Raw genomic sequence first — 13,089 nt, 5'->3', positions numbered from 1 at the left:
ATAATTTCTGAATTTCTAACAATATCTTTTGCAGGCTTAAAGTTTCTTTCTGCTGTTGAAGTTGTGACATTATCTCCAGCTGACAAACACTGCTGCTCTGGCTTAGAAGATTTCTACAGGATTAAACATAAATTCACAATAAGATCTTATTTTCACTTTTCTCTGTTTAAAGATATACTTCAAAAGAACATCTGTATGCTTTTCTTCTTATCACTCTGTATAAACAAACAGTGAGACCTTGAAGTGCCCAGCCAGAATAATCAGTGTGGAAAGTAAGAGTGTTTTGTTTCCAATACACAAACTTCCAGCCTCTGAGCCTCAGCGCTTTTCTTTCCCTCTGTTGTAACAATTTTCTTTGTTTAAACAAAAGTCAAATTCTTGAATGGACTAGAGAAGAAAAGAAAAGTATTGTAAGCCGCCCTGAGTCCCCTCAGGGAAAAGGGCGACCTATAAATCATAAATAAAATAAAAATAAAAAAATCAAAATCAAAAGAGGAAAAAACCCCACAGTAGTGAAGAAGTACAATTTTAGTCCATAGGTTACAAAGAATAATAATAGCAGAAAAAAATAGAAGAAAACTTAATCCATTTGTTTTAAAAGGCTTGCATAAATTCTTTAAAAAGTAAGATAACCCACTGTCTAAAACCATTCAAAGTTTAATTCTGCCGCTTGTTTCTTCTGTTCTCAAATTTAAATTAACTTTACGTTTTTTATAGGCAGTCTCTTTTAAAATGGCAAAAATTCCTCACCAGCTGGAAACACTTTCGCTTTCTGTATCCTTCCGTTTTGGAGCCGCCCCAACTTCATCAGCTTAATGGCTGGATTTTTTGTCGCCGGCTTGGAGAACTTCTATTGGATCCATCAGAGACTTTGTGATGTCCCTGAGATCAGCAAGACGTATTCTTCCTGTTCACCATCTCTGCGGGACGGTTTAGGTCCGATTGGACCATCCAGCGGCAAAAGTATTGGCTGCGGTCTTGGAGCATCGAGACTGCACATCCATATCATCGTGACATTGGCTCCTCCTCCAAAGTCGATGTGCTTGTTGATGGATTCATTGGTTCAATGCCAGGCTTCAGTGAATTTGTGTGCATGATGGGCTTGACTGCCAGCTGGTGCTTATAAATTCTTGTTTTTAATTGTCATCCTGTTTGTCCAACATAGAGCTGGTTACAAGTTTTAAGTTCATTTTGTATATTAAGTTGGTGCTGTCTTTCTTCCGTGGTCTGCCTTTGATGTTTGTTAGTTCTTGTCTGAGAGTGAAAGTGGGTTTGTGTGCTGTTGTTAATCCTAGGGGTTGCAGTAGACTGGCAGCTACTCCTGATTTTCCTTTGATGTTTGGCAGGACTGTTTTCCGTGTTGCCTCTCACTGTGTGGTTTTCTAGGGTTCAAATGCCAGGTATCACAATGTAAAGTTCCTGGGACAGCCATTGGGGAGGAAAACGTTGAAATGACATTTCTCCTCTGCTTTTCTTGGGGATCTGATGCTGCCGTGTGTTTTGGCTCTCTTAATGTGGGTCTGGACCCAGCTTCTTTTATGTGCTGTGGGGTGGCTGCTTGTGAAGTTCAGAATTTAGTTAGTTTGTGTGTGGATTTCTGGTCAGAAGTTGTCAGTTTACTGTTTTTTCTGTCTCCTCATATCCATATCGAGGAAGCGGAGACGTAAAATCAATAAAACAAGCATACATACATATATTGAGCTCCCTTGATCCTATCTCTAATGCCTGAGGAAAAACTCAAGTTTACAATGTCCTATGCGAACCTTTACAATATCTAAATCATAGAAGTATTGGCTGGATTACAGAAAAGCGTTCCAGTTTTGGTCGGTGATTCAGTCCTGCAGATAAAGATCCCACTGTAGTGGGGAGAGCCAACTTAAACCTTGAAAAATCTAAATTGATTTTTACAATGTTGTTAAGATTAACTAGCTGGAATTAGGTGCAAAACTGACTTTAAAAAAGTTATTTCAACTGGACTTTGTAAGTCGTGCCCTAGACTCAACATTACTATAGTTCAGTAATGCCAACCACTTAGTTTAAACATAATCTGATATCCATATTCATGCAGAAATTAGCCATGCAACCATGACAGTCATTTTGCAAATAGGTACAACAAGCTTTCAACAGTGTTCTTATGAGCTAAATCTCTTTGGTGACTCCAATCCATCAGGAGCTCCTGAGCCAGCCAGCCGTGACCAAAAACTGCCAGCCTGTGCCTTGTGATGGGTTACTTACGTATTTTGACATTATGGGACATGAACACAGCAATCTCAGTGGTGATGTTTGCGCAGCATGCTATCTCCTAGTGTTCACTTTGTTTATTATAGGTCAGCTGGCACAAACAACAGCTTGTTTAGGTAGTAGCAGTGTTTTCAAACTTGACAATTGTTTAATATTTGTAGACTTCAGCTCCCAGAATTCCCCCAGTTAGCATTTTGGCAGTTTCAGTCCACGCATTTTAAATTGCCAAAGTTTGAAAAATATTTCTTTACAGCTTCGTGCATTACACAAAGCCAGAACACAGAGACGTTAATTAGCTGAGCATGTTGAAGCAAGCCAGGAAGGACAAATAAGAGATTGGATTCCTGACATTCTTTTGTCCAACCTCCATTTGAAAAATCAATCAGGCCTGTTGTATCTTAGGACCTCCCTATGCCTGATGTTGTGGCCCACCAGCAGAGCTGGCAGCACATTCGAACAGTGAGGAAGTTGGCAAGAAACATTGGCCAGTCCTGGAGTCTGGGGAAGGCTCTGATGTCGGAGGTGGAGAGGGGGCCAGAGCTGTATGCCAGTTATCAGCTGCCTTCAGAGTCAGACATCAGTGAGGCAGACAAACAGCTGGAGCCTGTTCCCAGTGTGCACATTGCACAGTTTCCAGACAAAGCAAACAACTAAAGAACAGGGGTCAACTTGGGAGTACAGCCACAGGTGGACAATGAATGGCCCCTCCCAGAGGAAATAAAAGAGGAGCGAAAGGGGATGGAGTTTGCAGGAGAAAATTAGTTCACTTAATTGGCTCATAACTGTCCGAGACTCCTTGCCAAGTTTTGCAGATATCGGCCTGGCAGCTCTCCAAGCCAGATAAGGTCTGTGACTGTAAATCCTCCTTTGAAAAACTTTGCTGTACTTGAATGAGCAGAATTCACAGTAAATTAATAAAGGTTTTTGTCAGGATGAGTTGTTTCCTTCATGCTCTTGGGAGGCCTAGGTCAGATCACTTGAAACAATCAAAACTTTGAGCCCCATGTTTTCTTCACTTCAAGATCCTCATTATTAACATCCTCAGGAGGGTGCAGGGAACGGGAACATTCGACCGACCTGATGGAGTTTTCATTAAGCAGTAGACCTGCTAATTACTGTACCTGAGACAGGATGGAGACTGGGGCTTCTGAATGCTGGCCAGCTGAGACATCCTCTCTCTGAGGAGATTGCTCCTCTGAAACATTGGGAAAAGGGCCAGGCAGGTGTGACAGGGAACAGAAGCTCATTTTTTAGATACTGCGAGGCAGGTAAGCAATATCTGTCTGAAAGGAATCAGCAAACCCAGCTGGAATTGACACTGTTACTGATGACACCTAAGCTTTTATGGTATGCTTTTAAAAAAAAAAAGCTGAGAGAAAAATGTTATGCATGTGCCACTCCTTCAAGGTAGGTGAGGTTAAGAAGCAGGTACAGCAGAGATTCCAGAAATATTCTTTATTGTCGTAAGGAAGAAACATTCCAAGTTTCTCTTGGTGTGGTCTTGTATCAATCAAAATCAAAGTAAGGTTATTTTACTTGATTTTTATCCCATTTTTTATTATTGCTTATAAAAAACAACGCAGAGAACATAGCTAATACTTCTTCCCCTTCCTATTTTCTCCACAGCCCTGTGAGGTGGATTGGGCTGAGAGTTAGAATCTGGCCTAACGTCACCCAGCTGGCTTTCAGGTATGACTAGAACTCAAGTCCCCTGGCATATAAATAGGTGACTAAACCACTAGACCGCATTGGGTTTTTGAAAGTAATTTTAAGGTTTTCTTTCCTTGTGCCATCTTCCTCTGTCTCAGGAGAGTGTAATCTTCCCTTAATGACTTACTCATTCCTTCCCTGAAGTCAGATGTACATGCCTCTAAAACAGGGGTGTCAAACTCACAGCCCACCCACAGGCCGGATCCTCCCCGTGGGGCTGCCCTGGAAACAGTGAAGAACCAGCCCATGGTGCCTTTACCAGTGAAAACAGAGCTCATGAGGAGGGCTGTGTGTATTTTTGCTGGCAGAGGTTGCAGGAAGCAATTGCAGCTGAAAAGAGTTCAGGAGCCCTATTTTGCTGGCAGAGCACTCGGGCCAGACTCCCAACATGTATGATGTTGAGCTGACTAGGCCCACCGTGACCACATTCATCTCAGCCCCTTGAAATCAAGCACAACCCTGATGTGGCCCTCAATGAAATTGAGTTTGACACTCCTGCTCTACAACATGTAAATCCCACTTTCAAGCAGTAAAAACCTCCTGGGATATCGGCCCTAAATTCAGCATCCTTGAAATGTGGCTGATGGGAGATTTCTCAATGAAGTATAAAATAAGGCCTCTTAGGTAGGGATTCTCTCTCTCTCATTCCAGCCAACTAAGCCCTTTCTTAAGAGGAACATTTGGAGGAAGGGTAAATTGTTATGAAAGTAAATCATCTCCACCCATCAACAGACCCTGAACACAACTCACCTTCTAGTTCCAGTTCAGCTGTCCTCACAGAATGATGATTAATCTTAGATGGGATCTCATGATTTAAAGAATGCTTTGCCACACATGGCGGGTGGACAGATTCCATGTGAGACCCACAATTCAAATCACATGTAGTGACCTTTAATGTACTGATCTGATTAAGTTTGCAATGATAATGAAAATGCACTTTAGGGACAAACTCCAATGGACTAAAGATGTTTGAAATCCCCTTCCCATTGGAAAGTCTGCTGGATTTTCAAATGAAAATATTTTCTGTGTAAACAAATATGCTACACGCAATGAGTCCCCTATGGCTGACTGGGTTCCTGCACATAGAGAGTGATCAAAGGGAGGCTGTTAGTCACATTATACAGGTGAAACTCAAAAAATTAGAATATTGTGCAAAAGTTCATTTATTTCAGTAATGCAACTTAAAAGGTGAAACTAATATATGAGATAGACACATTACATGCAAAGCAAGATAATTCAAGCCGTGATTTGTCATAATTGTGATGATTATGGCTTACAACCCATAAAAACCCAAATATCCACAATCTCAGAAAATTAGAATATTATATGCAATCAATAACACAAGGATTGTACATAGAAAAATATCAGACCTCTGAAAAGTATAAGCATGCGTATGTACTCAGTACTTGGTTTGGGCCCCTTTTGCTGCAATTGCTGCCTCAATGCGGCGTGGCATGGAAGCTATCAGCCTGTGGCACTGCTGAGGTATTATGGAAGATCAGGATGCTTCAATAGCGGCCTTCATCTCTTCTGCATTGTTCGGTCTCATGTCTCTCATCTTTCTCTTGACAATGCCCCATAGATTGTCTATGGTGTTCAGGTCTGGCGAGTTTGCTGGCCAATCAAGCACAGTAATCCCATGGTCATTGAACCAGGTTTTGGTGCTTTTGGCAGTGTGGGCAGGTGCCAAGTCCTGCTGGAAAATGAAGTCAGCATCCCCATAAAGCTCGTCTGCGGAAGGAAGCATGAAGTGCTCCAAAAATTCATGTTAGACGGCTGCTTTGACCCTGGACTTAATGATGCACAGTGGACCAACACCAGCAGATGACATGGCTCCCCAAATCAACACAGACTGCGGAAACTTCAAGCATCTTGCAGTGTCTGCCTCTCCATTCTTCCTCCATACTCTGGGTCCTTGGTTTCCAAATGAGATGCAAAAGTTGCTCTCATCAGAAAAGAGGACTTTGGACCACTGAGCAATAGACCAGGTCTGTTTTTCTTTAGCCCAGGTAAGACACTTCTGACATTGTTTGTTGTTCAGGAGCGGCTTGATAAGAGGAATGCGTTATTTGAAGCCCATGTCCAGGATCCGTCTGTATGTGGTGGCTCTTGATGCACTGACTCCAGCCTCAGTCCACTCCTTGTGAAAGTCCCCAACACTTTTGAATGACCTTTTCCTGACCAGACTGCGTCATCCCTGCTGCTTGTGCACCTTTTTCTTCCACACTTTTTCCTTCCTCATAACTTTCTATTAATGTGCTTTGAAACAGCACTTTGGAACATCCAACTTCTTTTGCAATTACCTTTTGAGGCTTTCTCTCCTTATGGAGGGTGTCAATGATGGTTTTCTGCATAACTGTCAGTCAGCAGTCTTTCCCATGATTGTGATTTCTACTGAACCAGACAGAGAGACCTTTTAAAGGCTCAGGAACACTTTGCAGGTGTTATGGCTTAATTAGCTGATTAGAGTGGAACACTTTGAGCCTAGAATATTGCATCTTTTCACAATATTCTAATTTTCTGAGATTGTGGATTTGGGGTTTTCATGAGCTGTAAGCCATAATCATCACAATTATGACAAATCATGGCTTGAATTATCTTGCTTTGCATGTAATGAGTCTATCTCATATATTAGTTTCACCTTTTAAGTTGCATTACTGAAATAAATGAACTTTTGCCAATATTCTAATTTTTCAAGTTTCACCTGTAGAGTACACAATTCCAAGTCAGTTAAATCCAGACAGGTTGGAGCAAAGGATCTTGCTTTGCAGCAATGAATCTTTACAGACCTCTCTTGGCTAGATCAAGCAATTGCATCTACTCAGTCTCCTTCCTCTCATCTATTCTGCTGGTAGAAAGATACTGTATTTTTCGGAGTATAAGACGCACCTTTTCCCCCTAAAAGAGGGTGAAAATATGGGTGCATCTTATACACTGAATGTAGCCCCACCCAACCACTGGCTCCCACCCTTTGGCCTCTGACTCCCAGCAATTTACCTCTTTGCAGAAAACGGGGGCTTCAATAAGCTATAGCAATCCCTGCAGCCTCTAACAGTTGATGATCGGGAGAAACTAAAAGTGAAACTTGCTGTTTGTGTGGCAAATTGCTGGGAGGCAGATTTTGTTTGCTGCAAGGAGATAAGTAAAAAATTATAAATGTCTATAGAATGTTTAACTTATTAAACTTATTTTTTTAAAGACCGCTTTATTATTATTCTAGATAATTTAACAAAATGAAGTTGCTTTTTAAAATAAATGCTTGATCTGAAGAGGTGCTATTGTTTTAAAAAGTATATTCTTTTAAATAGCAGAGAATAATTATACTTCCAGAAAGCACATCAATTTAACAGCATCTGAACAAATATATTCTGAAATATAACACTAGTGTATACCGTCTGTACTGTTTGTTGCAAGGAGGCAAATTGCTGGGAGGCACAGGCAGATATTTTGCCCTTGTTTTCCTCCCCAAAATCTAGGTGCGTCTTATACTTTGGAACATCTTATACTCCGAAAAATATGGTAATGTAATTTTATAACTCTCATTGTCTAACCAACAGCCCTCCAATGTGGCGTTATCTAGGCAGGTTGGTCTAAAATATTTGAATCACCTTGATCAGAATCAAAAAATGTATATATAAGAAGTCACACATTTTATTTCTACATTACCCACCTACCTTTCTCACAACAGGTTTTTCTGACATTCATCTAAATGCCCAAAGCCTGAAAAATGTCAGGATATGATTGACATGTCTCTCTGGACTTAGCTTCTTATCTATCTCTTCTACAATCACTCTTCCTATCTTCAAATTTCAAAGGCACTTATACCAAAGTAGGACACCTCAATTTACTAGTCATGTTGTGTCATAATTCATTTAATTTGTGAGCATGATTCAGGAATAACATTGAAGTATATAATAAACGATGATTTATAAGTAACAATGGGTGGTTGAGCACTATGTTAAATTAAATGAGCCCTGAGGCGCAGTGATTAGAATACACTATTGCAGGCTAACTCTGCCACAGTCTATAAGTCAATCCTGACAATCTCAATATCCTTCTAGCTTGCCAAAATCGGTAAAATGAGGGTCCAGAGTTTTTGGGGACAATTCTAAACTGCCCTGTAAAGTACTATGGGGTGGCTTTCACTTCTAAATGTCATTGCTATTAAAACAGTTAAGCTATATTAATGGGTGAAGCAAGTGATCTAGCTCAGTTTTCCCAACAGGTGAAGTGTGTACACGTTTGAATGTGTGTATTTAGGCAAAAACACAGAAGACTGGTTAGGGAAACAGCATCATCATTTAATTCTGCCAAGTCACAGGAGAAGAACTGTAAATGTGGAAGAGTGCAAACTGGCCTTCGGAGAAGGAGTGCAAATGGCATTTTGTGAAGCACACACATATACGAGCATGCAAGGAGTACAGAACTAGGCAGGTCCAGGAGGGATGAGGTTGGATTTTTAATCTAACATACATAAATGGAAAAATGCAGGCATTCTTTTCAAGAGAAGAAAGAGAAACATGACACATGTGGAAGCCATTGCAAACTTGGCTTAATTCTTAAAAGAACGAGAATACTCATTCAGGAGGAATTGATAGGAACAAGACCTATTCCTGTTTTAGCGTGGATAAAACATAAATACGGATCCAGCTTGTACAGTAGATTGGGAGGAAAAATAAAATGCTGGAATTTTGTTTCAGAAACAGGAAATTCTACATTCCCAAATGAAATTCTCAGACCCCAAAGAGAAAGCAACAGCTGCTTCATTTTGGAAATATAATACAACGACAATCAAAGCCTGATGATCTTTCATCAATATTTTTTATAATAAACTATGATTAGGTCTTTTAAGAGAGAAAATCTCCACAGGCTTCATCAAGATGAAAACCTAGACACCATGTCATAGTTAACAAAGGTTAAGGATAGCAGCATTGGTAGTAAAAGAGGATGAAGAAATGTATCAACTCCTCACAATACAATAAAATTTCCCACCAAAATTTCTATTTAGCCTGCCATCCCTGATTAAACTGAGAACTATACACAGGGCAGAGACAGGTGAAAACAAAACCAAATCCGAAAACAATGAGCTAAGAGGATGCAGAAATGCTACTGCTAATCTTTGCTTCTCCGCACAGATAACCATCGACTTCCAGCCACTGCTTCCAATGCTCAGTCCGTCCATTGCCATTTCTAGCTGGGAAGTTCAAGGGTTTTCCCACTCCTTTTGCCCCTTGCCCCCTAACCCAGTTAGGGGGCAACCCAATTCTACTAGAATTGTGCAATTCTAGTAGAATAAAATTGACAACAAAAGGCAGAAGAAATGGGATTGGGATTGGGGATACAACTACATATTGGTCTAAAAACAGTCATTTGACAGAAATATTTCATCAGCAGTGGGAAAGAGAAAAGGAGGGGAAAAGAAATTGAAGAATGAAGATGCAATGTAACCCTGTAATAGACATGCCAACCACAGTGATTCACAAGTAGTGAAGAAAACAGTGCTCTAAGTGGAACGTAAGTGCTCCTCAACTTGGTACACCCAATATTCTAGCTGTACAACCGAGTTTCGTCCAGCTTTTCTAAAGCAGGCAGTAGGACACACAAACACCCCTTCATTTTTATTGATGCTCCACTTGATCTTGCTGGTTTCCAAGTCCAGAGCTACAATTCTTTCCCAGGTGAAATTCCTGGTGTATGGTTAGATATGATGCTTCCCCTCTAGCCAACACCTTATCAAGGCCCAGTTGCTGCAGTTTCTCTACCAGGTTCAAGCTAAAGATGCTTTTCGGACTCTTCTCAGGCTTTTTCTGTTGCAGTCCTGAAGTCCAATCAACAAAGCTTTCTGCGTGGTAGTGCCACAATGAAACCAAGGAAGAAGAAAAGCAAGAGGAGGGGGTTGGATCCCTAATAACGCAGGGCAGGGACACGAGCGCCAGTCCTTGGCTCTGTGCACAAATACCTTGCTTTGCCAGTAGAGTCACCAGTCCAAGCTCCTTCTCTTTCTTCTTCTCCCTGTGTTGTTCCTTAAGGTGGGACTGAGGAGGGGAAGACAGACTCAGCCCCGTGCAGGGCCCACAAGACGGCACAACTGTATTATAAAGACTAAATAGGAGGAAGAGCAGGAGGAAGGGAAAAAAACAAGCATTTAGTCTAAAGGTTTTAATATGTTTGGGTTAGGTGATTATTGCAAACATACATCCCAACCCATCTTGATTTGTTCTGCAATAGCCTCTCAATCTGTGCGGGCTAGGAATTCTGGCAACTGAGAAGTTTCTTTCACGGAAACCCTTTAGAACAATGTCTAAATTACAAGGTATTTTCTCCACTAGGTGCAGATGCCCGTGATTACCTGAGCCCTGAAAATACTAATTTTCTATATAAAATAAGAAAGGAGCACATAATGGAACAAACTGAATGGAGAAAACACCTTACTCCGCCCTCTTCCGTTCAGTCTGCAAAGTGAAAACGAAGGAAAGCTTTGCAGGATGTGGACTTGTGCTCCATTTCCACAAATGGCTCCTGCAATTTGTGAATAGGAAAAGAGAGATGCCCTAATATTTTGGGGCTTGACTGAGTACCTCTTTCCGAATTATAACAGCAGCATTTTAAAAAAGGTACTTTTTGGTTCCCTTTCAGGTAATTGAGACAGGCTCCTGGCAATTCCTATGGGCAATGGCTGCCTCCGGTTGTTCTTGAGGCAGGCTGAGAACTACAGACTATGACCCTTTAAGGCTCAATCCACCACAATTTTATTTTGAATTGGGCCTTCTGCAAAACAAAAGAAATCAACAGTACTATGTCCGCCATGATACAGTCTTTTTAGCAGTCTCAAGCTACAGGAGGGCCGCCTTCTCTAACCTGGCCCCCTTCAAGCGTGCGGGGACTACATTTCCCAAAATTCCTCAGCCATGACATCAATGCATCAGCGCCTGCTTTCTAAAATCAGGAACCTGGTCCTGCTGTCCAGGAGGAAGATATTTCCATTGGTACCTTATAGAAAATGATAGAAAAGCTCTGGCCCATATATTAATCCTGAAGTTGCTCCTAACATTACTACCAATTGCAGGGTTTTTTTTTTTCACTGAGGCCACAGGTAGGCAATGACTGGCTATTCAGCCCCTTTCTTTCCATTTCTTCTGTGACTGTTTTTACAAACATATTCACACATATATTCCTACGGCATACTAAAAATTAGGCCCCATTGACAACTGTATAAATTACATTAAATATAATGTACATTTTCTTCTAAGAACCTCCTTAATTCTGTGACCCAGGATGTTTGAACATTCCTAAGACTGGAACATTTTCCCTTTAAAAATATCAATGGGTGTGATAGGGTAAGAAGACGTTATCCCTGTGCTATCTGTCTCTTAATTTTGAGTTTTTAAATTTTTAATCTGTGTGGTTTTAATATTTTAACATACTGCTTTTCCACCCCCTTAAAAGTGGGTGAAAATTGTGGTGTGTGTTATACGTGGATTGTTGCCGAAGCGCTGTCCACCCACTGGCCCCCACCCGCCAGCCATTTTTGGCCTGGAGTGTCGCATTTTCGGCCAATTCCAGGCAGCGGGGATTGGCGGCAGCAACAAACAGGCCACTGAAAATGGGCTGCAGTGAACGGGCTGCAGCAGCCACGAATGAGCTTTGGTGAATAAACCGTGGCAGCGGTCAACAGGCCGTGACAAACCGACCATGCATAGCCTTTATGCGGCTTCCAGAGTGCTGCTGGGGAGGGAAAAAATGAGTAAAAAATGGGCTGTGTTTTGCTCATTTTGTCCCCCCTCACAGCCCCCAGGAACACTCTATAAGCCTTCTAAAGGCTGTGCATGCCCTTTTTATGACAAAAAATGGACCTCTTTTCGTGAAAAATGGGCCGTTTTTGGGAAATCTGCAGAGCACAAAAACTTTTTTTTTAATTTGCCTCTTCAAAATCTTGGTGCATCTTATACTATGAAAAATACGATAAGCAAGATGCCCCTAAGCATATGCAGTTATTTATTTAAAAAATAAATATATAAAGTCATTGTTTATCATGCAAATTTTCTGGACAATATACTTGATCACCTGAAATAATTTTAAATCAACCCCAGCACTAAGGAGTTATAACTTCCTCCTCCCAATTCTATGAACTTCCATTCTCTATTTCCTGCAAGGCCTTGCTCCTCTCTGCAGCCATTATCCAATGGGAGGAGATGAATCAAGGAGGGAAATTCTTCTGCTGGAAGGAGAGGAAGGAAGCAGCAAGCAAGGATTTCTTACTTCAGGACTCCCATCCATGTGCCCTGAAGTCGTGCATATCAGGAGAAATGCCTGAAGTCAGGATTTGACAATGAGGAAGGAGAAGAATGCAAGACAAGAGGTAGAAAACAAAAAATCCCAGATGTGCCCATACACATCCTTTATGTAGGAAATGACCTTCCCTTGTAGGAGAAAGACAGGTGGCTGGAAAGCTTAAGGGAAGGGCAATAGGATGCTTACCTGGGTGTCACCATGGTAACCTCTTTGCTAGGGTGCATGATGCAACAGGTGGTGATGGTGAAAGTAGGCGGGGTCTGGGGCAGATTGTTAACGGAGTGAAAAACTAAACGGGACAGGAAAACAAAGGGTTATCGAATGAGTAGAATGGGGAGGGGAGTCATGGAGGTGGACAAACATCAAAGGAAAAAGGGAAGGGAAAAGCTTCTATGAACAATAGGGCATTAAATTTCATCCAATTTTTCAGCAATGATTCATAGCCTCCAGCTGGAAAAGGGGTGGAGAACCTGTGGCTCTCAAGATTTTACTGAACTACAGGTCCCAGCATCCCTCACTGTGGCTAAGATTGGCTGAATCCGCTGGTAATGACTGTCTGAAAAAGTAGACCAGTGAAGTTCATGAACTTCAATTCCAGAATTACACAGGAAGCATTGTTGTCTGGAGAATTCTGAAAATTAAAATTCATGTATTTTATATTTGCTGAGATTGAGAAACACTGAACTAAAGAAAACAGGTTCTCCAGTAGAAAGTTACTCCTAGAAGCCTTCTCTCAGACACATTCTCATGACCCCACCTGATTCACTGCCACAGGAACACTGTCAAAACACCCACAGTATATCTACCAGTAATGCTAAGTTTGGACCTCACCAATAGGCACATATT

At 41.3% G+C, this 13,089-nt stretch overlaps 1 protein-coding gene across 1 annotated transcript in view; it reads right to left on the bottom strand.

Moving 5' to 3' along the window:
• Positions 1 to 7,422: 7,422 nt before the first annotated feature.
• The window catches only part of HAP1 (huntingtin associated protein 1), a 33,933-nt gene continuing 28,266 nt past the window's right edge, over positions 7,423 to 13,089 (bottom strand). Inside the window, exons 14-15 of the mRNA XM_032237710.1 lie at positions 12,430 to 12,532; positions 7,423 to 10,053 (exon numbers count right to left, since the gene is read on the bottom strand). Of these exons, the coding sequence (XP_032093601.1) occupies positions 9,570 to 10,053; positions 12,430 to 12,532 (587 nt within the window). The 3' untranslated portion in view covers positions 7,423 to 9,569. The remainder of the gene's footprint in view (positions 10,054 to 12,429; positions 12,533 to 13,089) is intronic.

This window comes from Thamnophis elegans, chromosome Z (genome assembly GCF_009769535.1).
Source record: "Thamnophis elegans isolate rThaEle1 chromosome Z, rThaEle1.pri, whole genome shotgun sequence".
NCBI lineage: Eukaryota > Metazoa > Chordata > Lepidosauria > Squamata > Colubridae > Thamnophis > Thamnophis elegans.
This window is presented reverse-complemented; position numbering and strand designations above follow the sequence as displayed.